The 11,694-nt window shown below is 32.3% G+C and overlaps 1 protein-coding gene across 2 annotated transcripts; it reads right to left on the bottom strand.

The window, feature by feature from the left end:
* Positions 1-1,051: 1,051 nt before the first annotated feature.
* On the bottom strand, positions 1,052-7,516 carry LOC109207167 (39S ribosomal protein L41-A, mitochondrial-like). Of its 2 annotated transcripts, none has more exons than XM_019370048.1 (4): positions 7,120-7,513; positions 5,838-6,013; positions 4,684-4,748; positions 1,052-1,404 (listed from the first exon to the last, which is right to left on the bottom strand). In XM_019370048.1, exons 2-4 carry the CDS (start codon positions 5,980-5,982, stop codon positions 1,330-1,332), a joined length of 285 nt encoding a protein of 94 aa, XP_019225593.1. In that variant the 5' UTR covers positions 5,983-6,013; positions 7,120-7,513; the 3' UTR covers positions 1,052-1,329. The 2 variants fall into 2 exon arrangements, with proteins under 2 accessions (XP_019225593.1, XP_019225594.1); XM_019370049.1 differs by lacking the exon at positions 1,052-1,404 and adding an exon at positions 1,415-1,817 and having other exon boundaries at positions 7,120-7,516.
* Between the last annotated feature and the right edge of the window lie 4,178 nt (positions 7,517-11,694).

Raw genomic sequence — 11,694 nt, 5'->3', positions numbered from 1 at the left:
CCCACCCCTACCCCCCCCCCCCCCCCACCCCACACACACACAATTCCCTTATTTTACTATTGTTTTCGTGGTCTTAGTTTCTGTATTTTGTCCAACTTTACAGGCGAGATGGGTAGTAATAAGCTACAAATCGGAGAATCATATCTTGTTGCAACGTGAATTTGTATAATACTGCCTAAAATTAATTTTGTTCACCATTGTGTTTGATACGACAGGAAGACAATTTTCAACAAAATACTTGCTATGAGAACCATCTTCATATTATTTGATTACAATAAAATACCTTATAAGGAAAACATTTTCTATGAAAAAAGGAATAATAATATCCCTCATTTATGAACCAAAGTATTTTTCTTATCACTATCTTAACTTTTCACTTCATGTTACTTCTCCAACTAATACTTTGACATTATTATTTAACTCAAAAATTCCATTAGAATACTCTATGATTTGCCAATGTTATTACTAATCTTTAATATATATTTTTCAGAAAACTTTTTCCACTTACCCATCAAACACCAGAAAATAGAAAATATTTCCTTATTTTCCAGAAAAACAATTTTTATCTGAAATAAACTCCGCATATACTTTGAATTTGCACCTGTTAGAAAAAATTTATACGCTGAAATTAAGACATTAGTGCAAACGACAAAAAATGAAAGAGAGCTAAGTTTCCATGTTAACATATTACCATATTTCTTCCAAGGGTAATTAACCGAAATATACAAATACATCTACGATTTCAAATTTCTCCCTCTCCAAATTGGACAAACATCCACGTTGGCGTAAATGGAATATTTCATATTTGTAAAAGAAGAGTAGAAGACAGTTTGTGCACCTACCATATCACGCGTTCTATCTTTTTGCAGAAAAGGTTGTGCCTTTAAATATCTTATTTAGTGTAGTTTTAATCAGCAAAGATACCTTCTAATTTTAAGCATTGAAACTGCAAATTATTCTCCTACTGCTGCCAGTTATTCCACCTAACTCTAAGCGTATCTACTGATCTTATTCCTATCCCAACAACCTCGCCGTTTTCTGGTCTAGGGGGTATTCAACCAAACTAGTTAATCTCCATAGAAAATGCAGATACAAAACAGAGGTGATCATGTCGCCCATGTCATGTTTAGCTAAAAAGTTGAGTACCCAAAATAGTTAAAGAAAAAAAAAGGCCCGACTTGGTGATCCCAACAGAACGTAGCTGTAGAAGTGTGCGAGAATGGGAATCAAACAAGTTGTCGCCTTCATGTTTAGCTAGAAAATGAGAACAGAGGAAAGCCTAATATTTTGAAAATGGGAGCAAGTGTTCATCCTTTTTCGCCTTCTACCTTATTTTGCAGATTCGTTTGCTTCCGTAGTAGTACTTTTATTTTCTATCGGGCATTGGGATACATAAGGTTTCAGCTGAAAAAGAAAGACGAGAAAAAGAAATTCATCAATTGCCAAAGTGTTACAAACTTCACACAAAATGAGCAAACAAAAAGGTCACAAGTTTCATAAACATTTCCTACGATCTAGAAAGAGAGAGACTAGTTTCTTTTACCTAGACTATAGACTATGTACATAATGCAGTTATGTAAATTCATTAATAATTTCAAGAGCAGCTGAGACGGGGGATCACTATCTTGGAAGAGTGAAAGGTGAACACCCACCAATATTTATGTCAAGAGGATAGGAAAGCAGCAGCAGCAACACAGAATACAAGAAAATACAATCTGACTAATGAAAATTAAGCTCATTTTGGGGCATGCTTGAAAAGTCCATGCCCTAATCCATGGGCTAGGAAAGTGCTAGGTCTAACCTACCTCAAGCACTACCTGTTTCAAGATATTAAAAGGCCTTGAAAAGATTAATATAATGAATAACCCAAAGAATGTTTTCATTTTAGATAACTTTTTGCCAAAAAGAAAGTGAATGAATGTAAAGACAAATCAAAAGCAAGTGGTGATCTAAGCAAGTGCTGGGCCCAAACAGAAAGCATAAGCAACAACGTATTTCCTAGAAGGGACTGAAAGTTAAATAGTATTTCTTTTGATGAATCAGGAGTTCATGAATAATACACCAAGATAGTGTTATCTTCACGAAAAGCGCCTTGTAAAAGCTCAAGAACCTGGCAACTTCCAGCTGACCAACGTATTATCGCTATCTACTCTCTAAGGCTATTACCTCATCTAGGATATGTCATAGAAAAAGAGTAAAGGCAGCAAAGAGTGAAGAAAGAAATCTATTATTTCGATACGCAGATTTTGATAGAACCACAATCTAGTTCCAAATGTTATATAGTTTTTTAATCATCTCATGGACAGGAAAGAAGTTGCCAATGAGTGATTTTGGTTACTCTATGAACAACAGAAATTATAAATAGTTCTTAGACATGACTGATCTAATATATGCTGGCCTGTATTACTTCAAAAAGCCCTCATGTGAGGAAACAAGGTAATTACTTCTCCAAAACAACAAAAATAATAGAGAAAGGAAAACAAGTTGAGTAATGAAGAGAATAACTACACACAGGTCCACTAGGAGCATAACAGAGGATTGTCACGCATAGACATCCTAGGGAAGACTCCGAGTTTAAAAGTTATAAAATAAGCCCAAGGCAAATTGACGGAATTTTTATCTCGTTATCATACACAAACAAGCTGCAATGAATTGGATATCCTCTAAAAGTTCGTTGCCAGAAGAAATGTGTTTATTAACTAGATGTAGCCGTGAGATGAACTTTTAGGACCTATTAAAACTCTTAGGGCTCGTTTGGTATGAGGTATCAGGGATAATTAATCCCGGGATTAAATTTGAGATGAGTTTATCCCATGTTTGGTTGGGACAAAATCGCGGTATAACTAATCCCGGGATTAGTTATCCCAGGATTTAAGTATTATTTTTATCCCTATGGAAAGGTGGGATAACTAATCTCGGGATAATTAATCTTGGGATAAATTGTTTCCCAACCAAACGACCCCTTAGGGACTAATAAGTTAACTCCTACTTTTCATACCAATTTTCAACTGAGACTTGAATGCTATTAGTATCATATTGCATTCCAACATTTTTTTTTTGAGAATAAAAAAAAATTATTAAGAGAGACAGTTACTAATTTATCAAAATTAATTATTATGATAGAATAAGAATGGGATACACACTTTTAGCTAGTTTACTGCAAACACCAATTATTTTTTGCTATTCCAATTGTATTTGGATAATATACAAAGGTTGCTATAGATGAATGTATGCAACAACTTCAAAAAATTAACAGGCATACATATGCTTGCACCAGTATATTTACTAAATTTAAAAATTCTTGATTTTAATAAAAAATGAATCCCTCATGAAGCACAAAAATTTACTGCATATAAGTAACACATACTTAAACAAATCTACATAGATAACCATTAGAAATAGTTGTAAAGATTGCAGCACCTACATTGTCATTATATATATATACACACACACACACACTTTTTGATAAAATAAAAGTTTAAATTATATCTTCTTCTTTTTTTTGCATTGTAATTATATCGTTATCACCCTAATTTAAAGTGTTATTTGCATTATGATAAACAGTATTTTTAAACTATAAGATATTATAAGTAGGTGGTCTGATATTCAATTACAGATTTAATAAGTACTGGAACAAAACATGATATTAATATCACTGAAGGACTTCTTAGGGAAGGGTTAGGGGGAATAGGACTTGTCGGACCCCAGAAATTTTAATAGGACTTGAGGTCCATTGTGAGGGAGACATGAGTTGGAAATAGCCCAATTCCTTTTGGTTCATGCATGGATGAGATTTGACTATACAATTGAGCAAGAACTGAATTGAAAGAAAAAAGGGGAAGAAAAGCTTATTGAAACCATCTCTCTTTCATTTGGTAGAACCTTTGTTTAATTAAAAACCGCTTAAAAACACAGAATGAAATCAGAAAGCAAGATGTCCTTATAAAATACATATGGAAGAACATAAGAACATGGAAGCAACTGCGGTCAAATAACAAATTCTCTCCTTAAGCAAGGGTGGGGATGGGATGAGGAGGAAAATAGTTTGTTTCCTCTCCTTCTGTCTGCTTGATTCCCCTTGCTGAAGAAAGAGTCTTAGAATGGTAGAAAGGATAAAGAGATCTAAAGGAATGCTATCAACTTGCTAAGTTTTAGCTGAGCTGCATAACCTAAAATGGGCTTAGACCAGAGATGGAAACATGGGTAAATGAGTGATGAAAGCACATGCCCCTCTTTTTACTTTTAGCAAATTATTTACAGCAAGCTTACTCTTGATGAATGTAAATGGAACAATGACTGGTTATACTTTTAAGTTTGATTACTCTTCATCAAGCGGAAAGGCTAGTACAGGAGCAACCGAAAGGCACTTTGATCAGAGAAAACATTGATTGGACGATACTTCAATATTCACCAACTCCTCCAAACCGTACTCACCTTTTCAAGCTGCATAACCTAAAACGGGCTAAGACTGGAGGTGGAAACATGGGTAAATGAGTGACGACAGCACATGGTCCTCTTTTTACTTTTAGCAATTTATTTTTGATGAATGTAAATGGAACAATGAACAGTTACAAATTTAATTTTGATTGCTTCCTCAAGCGGAAAGGCTAGAAGGTGAGCAACAGAAGGCACATTGATCAGAGAAAATATTGATTGGTTAATACTTCAATAAAAGTTAAGTACCTTGAAGTCAGTCAAATCTGGAACTACATAGTTAGGCAGCTTCTCTTGCATAACAACATAACCACCTGGTACAAGAAATAACGATATGCTATTAGGAATAAACTGAAATATCTGTGTGCTTCTACGTGACCAAAAATAACTAGTGATTGTCAGCTTCATAAAATGCTGGAATATTTAGCTTTCGAGGTAAAAGAATTTAGTATTTCTACTTTTTTATTATGCACATTATGAATGTTGAAATGGAGACAAAAGTGTGGGCAACAAGAACAAGAAATTTAAAGGCCCTAGCTGAAACTCAATAACTTGTAAGAATGCATCAGCTGCAACCATATAATTTTTCCACATCAACGAGACTGGATTTCCTGGTTATAACAGTAATCTAAGATTACTTCCAACAAGACTATTGTTTCTCAGTATGAATTTAGCAAGAATTACAGAGACAAAATTAATATATTATTCTTCACTGAACCTAAGGTTAAACTATGATACATGTGCCACTGGAATTCGTGATAAATCAAACAAAACTGCAGGTAATGTCTAAAAGTTTTGTAACTAATCAAACAAAACAGCATGTCATGTCTAAATTTCTAACGGCAGTTTCATAGATCTTTTGAGGTGACAAACGAAGTCAGACGATTTTGTTCATGTTTTCCATACTCTCTTTCTCTTCTGGTTTGATGGCTTCAGGCCAAACATCATATGACTCCTCAGATGTACCACTTAACATACTATTCAGAAATTGGAATAGGGGAAAATAGAAATGATACATAAATCATAGTATGGTTAGACATCTGCATAAGCAATCACATAGATAAACCGGATCATAATCTTTCTCACGAGTATGAGGTGTGAAGGGCTGACTACCATTACGAGCTTAACCATAGACAAGAAAAATATTGATTTATATGTCATGACTGCATAAAGATTTCACTTCCGAGTAGAACAATGGTGGCGAATGGCGAGGGCAGTGTGCAGTTTTAGGCTTTAGCTTTTTACAAGCATCTAATGTTACCACATATCTACAGGTAGTTGAGTACCAAATTCAGGAAAAATTGAAACATAGAAATTCTTATAAAGCTACACAAAATCTGTTCCAACTAGGGAGAAAAGACAAACGAATAGTAGTTTGCAACACTTAAATAGAGAATTCAAACCTTTGCGAGTGTGAAAACCAGTAGGCTTGCAATTCTTTCCCTTGTAGTAGCCCCGAGGAACCCTTTTTGAAGTAAGAATATCGAGAGACGAAGTACGTTTTCTTCTGAAAGTTCTCCCTAAACCTAATAGCAGTCCCAGCGGCATTGTCTTCTAATTTAAAATAAATAAATTGTGCCTAGAGTAAACAACATATAAAGAGAAAAGGATATTAGTATTAGCACAAGATCAAGATTTAATCTTTGAAGTCAGAACCAACTTTGTAGCATATTCTCACACTTGTCACTGAACCTTATTACATATCGTTTATACATTTTATATAAATTACAAATATACAAGTTTACAAAAGTCTAATTTGTTCTTTTATTTTATTCAAGTAGAATTGCTTTTGCAATTCAGTACTCTTCAAACAACAATGTTGTCATACCTCCTTTTTACCGAGGGGTAGGGAGTTTTTCCAGTTAAAGTGACATTGTTCGAAATGAGATTACTTATTTAGTTCAGAGTTGCCACTTGGAATAATTTATGGTGTCCCAAGTCACCGGTTCATTTTAAAATCCCAAATCGAGGAAATTGGCTCTATTTTAAAGTCCGCGAAAACCAAAAGATCGGGTAAGGAATTCTGTTAACCCGAGAGAAGGTGTGAGGCACTCTCGGATTCCGTGGTTTTAGCACGGTCGCTCAACTATTAATAATTGGCCTAATTATCTGATTTATTACATGTTAAAGACATATTGTGCATTTTTAACTTTCTAAAAACTAATGCAAAACAAAGCAAGTAAGCAAATTTAATGGAATAAACTATCTGTTATCAAAAAAGATTAAAAGAAAACCATGGAACATCCTCACCTATCTCAAACAGAGCAAGCAAAATGTTTAACAAACATTCAAAGAGCAAAGTAAGCATCCATACATGCATTCTAGATATTCTGAGCTATCAAGGAGACATTTAATGTTCAAAGCATTTAAGAAATGGTAGGGAATCAAATCTCTAACATACTTCAAGAACGATAAGAAAAGATCACTCTATCTAAATTTGAATTGATCGAACCCATCCAAACAAACCTATTCACATTAGGAAAAATATGCCCATTTGTACACAAATCTACTTCAACGACTACACATAGAAAAATCTGGAATGATCTTAAAGTGAGAAGGAACCTTTTCAATTGCAAATATTCTGGAATCTTTCAAACACATGAGAAATTAGACATAAAACAACGGGTAATTCGATTTTTCATTTCATAAAAACTGAGACAGCATCTAATTTGGTATAGAACATACCTAATTAGCAGAAAAACAACGAGCATGGACCAAACAAAGGCCAGAAATGGAAGTATGAAGTTCAAACTCCCAGCAGAGAACAACAGCAACAAAATTTCTTCAGCAAAACCAGAGAAATCGACACCAAATTTCAGCGAAAATCGAACCAATCCTTCCTGAGCTCTTTTGTGTTTCAGTTTAAACCCTTTTGAATTCTATCAAACCTGGGATTTAATTTTTTGCACTACAGAAAGGTGCTTGAGTGAAGAAAGAGTGAGTGAGATGAGAGAGCGTGAATGTGAGGAGTGTAGGCAGATCGGAGGGGCGAAGGAGGAGAGGGTGGCGGCTGACTAGGGTTTTAGGGTTAAGGGGAAGATCTGTTATGAGAGAGATGATGAATAAAGGGCTGCTAGGGTTTTTAATGGAAAAAGAAAAAAAATCTGATTTTTATTTATGCTCTGTATCATTGTTAACCATCGTTTTATAATGTATTGTATTGTATTATACTGTACCGTATTGTGTCGTTTTGATGGATACAGCATTTGGATAGATTATATCATTTGCTCTTGTTAAACAATATTTTTATTGTTTGGTTTGACTGTATTGTATTGTACTGTACTGCTATATTTACTAAAATACCCTCAATTATTTTAAATACAATGCTTCTTAAGAACTGCTCATAAAAATAATTTATTTATTTGACCTTCCGATCTTCCTCACATGGAATCATCATTCTACCATAGTAACGAAAGCACCAAACATACAAAAAAAAAAATTATAGCCCCACCAAAATAGAGAACAACGGACCTTCTCTTCTTGTAGTTTGAAATGGTAGAAGGCTAAGTAAATTATATATGTAATTATAATTAGCAAAAAGTTTGCAAAGATTATAGATGAGATAAAAATACAGAAAAAGAGAGGGAAAACTAACCAAAAAAATAAACGTAAGAAGGACGGAGACAAAGTACGTAGTTGGGTGAAGTATAACATAAATAATAGGGTAAAGGGTAAAATTGAAATATAGAATAATTAGTGTGGGCGTAATTGGAAAGAGAAATACGAAACAATCCTACCACACCGATTTGGTTGTTTCATTAAGAGTCTGTTTGGAAAGCCACCTAGGAATTGGATTTGGGTGTAATTAGGTGTAATTACATAGTTTGACATGTTTGTTTGGCCAAGTAATTACTTGGTCAGCATGTAATTGAGTGTAATTGGAGGGATGTAATTACACTCTCCAATTCTCAGGGGAGGTGAGAATTGGTGGTAGTTACACGTGTAATTACAAGGTTGCTTTTTAGTTTCTTTCCTTTTTATTTTATTTTAATTTATTTTCTTTATAACTTTTATTTCTATTATTTTAATTTTTAAATTTTATTTTTACTTTTTAATTTTTTTGAAATTTTAAAATATATTTTTCTTTATACATTATTTATCGTTATTTCTCTACCTTTACTTCTTGTGATTTCATGTAATTTCTTATATTTTATTTTTTATTTATTTTATTATTTTATTTTTTAAAACTACACCTCCTAATATTAGAAATAATGAGTCATTATCAAACTTAGCATATAATGAGTAATGCAATTAAAGTAAAATTTCGTTGTTATATGTGGTTATAAACTTATTATGTTTTCTAATCTTAAGTCGTAGTGGAACTTACTATTATTCTATTGGAATTTGACATATGTTAAACTATTTTTTTGTGCGTTTTAAAATTGTGCTATATTCATGGTTCCAATTTACTTGTTTTAGTAGTATTGGCTCACATTGCATGTTGTTCATTTTTTTAGTTAGAATTGATATTTTCGTTTTGACAAATATTTCAATAATGTTATGACATTATATTTATATATATTAATTTATTTTATCAAACATGAATTCCATGATGTTCTTACAAAACATATGTTTTTAGTTTTGTAAGTACTAAACAAAATATTATTAATTTAGAAAATATATATAAATTAATTTTACAATTATTAATTATAAATATGTGATTACTAATTAATGTATATTCACGAAAAAAAATATACATCTTAAATACCAAATATAATATCATTTATACTTATAAAAATTATTTTGATAATTACTTCATTTAAAATTTAATCTAATTGTGTAATTATACTTGTGCAACCAAACAGTAAAGTTGTAATTACACTGTAATTACATTATGACAAACAAACAGGTCGTCGTAATTAGACAACTGTGTAATTACTAGGTTGTGTAATTACAACCCTAGTAATTACACCAACTCCAATTACCTGGTGGCTTTCCGAACATACCCTAAATGAGGCTTTTCATTGTTCCGGAACAATGAATTTAACAATACAATACAATCAGTTTTATATGAACAATCAAAACAAACATTGTATCTGGGGTAACAATACAATACAATACGATGGGTAACAACCATCCAAACAATACGTTAGAGGAAGTAGGGCTGTGCATAATTTGGTAAATACGGAATGGGAAAATTTTACATAAGAACAATCGAGCTCGCTGCTTTTCAATTTTATAGCCCATATATCAATTTACAACTAACTAGCCCAAAAATAATAGGCTAAGATTCAACATCCAACTTCAATAGGTTCTAAAAATTACTATTTAATTTTTAGAAAAGAATGCTCAAGCTTTTAAATTAATTTTCGAATCAGTAACTGTGACTCAAATATTAGTTCAACAAACCAAATCCATTTGGATGTTAAAAAATAAATTTTCAACAAGCTTAAACATGTGGGATTAAATTTCGAATCTGGTTTTGTGAGAAATTTAGAGTGGGTGTTATTTAGACTTATTATAAATAGTATAAGGAGGTTGTATATAAAATTTGAAGTCGTTTAATGGAGATTTGGACTGGTTTTGAACAAGAATTGCAACTGGAAATCGTGAAAGAAGTTTGTCTACAGATGCTTGTATAAAGATGCATAAAAGTGTATAATAGTGTATTAGATGTGTTTATACACTCATATACACTATTATACAAGATTATACAAAAACTAACTTCGTCTTCTTCCTTGCGTCTTTTCTTAAATTTAACTCAAATCTTGCTCAAATCTACGCCAAATCACTTCAAATTTAAATTACGAACTCCTTTTGATATTTTCAATTAATCGGAACAACACCCAATCCAAACAACTAACAAACTCAAAAAATCCTATTTTCGAAAGTAAAGCTTTAAATGGCCTTCAATGGTGGACTTCTACTTTTCAATTTTATTACATTGCAACTAGGTGACACAGGGTAAGAAGCAGCAATAATGGACGGCCATTTGAAGCATATGTAGAAGATGTGAGAAGAAGAGAGAGTGAAAGCAATGGTTGTGAGAACACATATTTAACTGCATAGCTTTTAGAAGCAATGGTTGTAAGAACACAAGTTTTGAATTTGCTAGTGCTTTCAAAATATGTACAATATGGGCTAGGTTGGGAAAAACTTAAAAACACGGGCCATTTTTTGTTATGGTGTGAAGTCATGTGTATTATCTTGTAATTCTTTCATACCGAATTACCGTACCGAAACCGAAAATTTTGATATTTAGTATTCGATATTTGGGTATTCGGTATGGTTTTTGGTTTAATTTTTTTAAAAAATTGGTATTAGGTATGGTATTTGGTATTTTAAAATGAAATACCAAAATACCAATATCGTACCGAAATATATATTATATTACACAATACACATATTATTAATTCTAACATAAATATAAAAATCTAAAATTTTATTTTTCTTTATTCTCTAAGTTCATCAATCAACTCTAAGTAAGTAACAAGACGTTTCTAATGATCAAGTTCATTCTTTCATGTACATTTTTCTCTCTCTAAATTGATCTTTGCTAGTTTTGGACAAAACTTTTGTGAACAAATATTTTTAGTTTTGTACTTTTGAGTACTTTAATTCAGAATATTAAATTCTATGACTCTATGCACTAGTTAGTATTCAAACCGAAGTCACCAAACCGAATAAACCAAACCGAACCGAAAGGAGAAAAAAATCGAACCATACCGAATTTAATTAGGTACGGTATTGGAATTGCATTTTAAGAAAACGAATACCGAAAATACCGAACCGAAATGTCTAAATACCGTACCGTACCGACCGACGGACATCCCTAAGAGGAAGGGGGCTTGGTTTTAATGAGGGGAAGCGGGATTGGGCCAGGTGGGTCATTGGAATTGGGTTGGGGCGATTTTGAGGAATTTGGGCTACTGGTCAACTGGCCCAATTTGAAGACAAGGCAAATAGCCTTTTCTTTCCTTTCTTTCCATTTTCAAGAATAACCAAGTTATTTAACACTCTTAATTTTAACTAATTTACAAAATTAACCTAATGACCTATTTTTCTAACAATTAACTAATTTATTTAGCTAAAAAATGCATGTAAAGTTACTAATATATTTTTGGTATTTTTAGTGTTTTAAAAATACTTATGTAATTAAAATCTAAAAATATACAGATTCAAAATATTTTTATATTTTCTTTGGGATTTAAAATGCAACTTAAAAATGCATCAAACATGAGCACGTATAAAGCAAACTAAGTAAAAAATATAGAAAAATTCTTAAGATTCTATAAAATAATTTAAAGCTATTTTTTGGAA

Source organism: Nicotiana attenuata, unplaced genomic scaffold (assembly GCF_001879085.1).
Source record: "Nicotiana attenuata strain UT unplaced genomic scaffold, NIATTr2, whole genome shotgun sequence".
Lineage (NCBI taxonomy): Eukaryota > Viridiplantae > Streptophyta > Magnoliopsida > Solanales > Solanaceae > Nicotiana > Nicotiana attenuata.
Note: the sequence above shows the minus strand (reverse complement) of the source record. Positions and strands in the feature narration are given on the sequence as shown.

What these genes read in the sequence shown, in the direction of transcription:
- LOC109207167 (XM_019370048.1), bottom strand. Translation starts at nt 5,982, where the DNA reads ATGCCGCTGGGACTGCTATTAGGTTTAGGGAGAACTTTCAGAAGAAAA. An exon ending in TGGTTTTCACACTCGCAAAG is followed by an intron (nt 4,749 to 5,837) that starts GTTTGAATTCTC and finishes TTCTTGTACCAG; the next exon opens with GTGGTTATGTTGTTATGCAA. An exon ending in CAGATTTGACTGACTTCAAG is followed by an intron (nt 1,405 to 4,683) that starts GTACTTAACTTT and finishes TTTCTTTTTCAG; the next exon opens with CTGAAACCTTATGTATCCCA.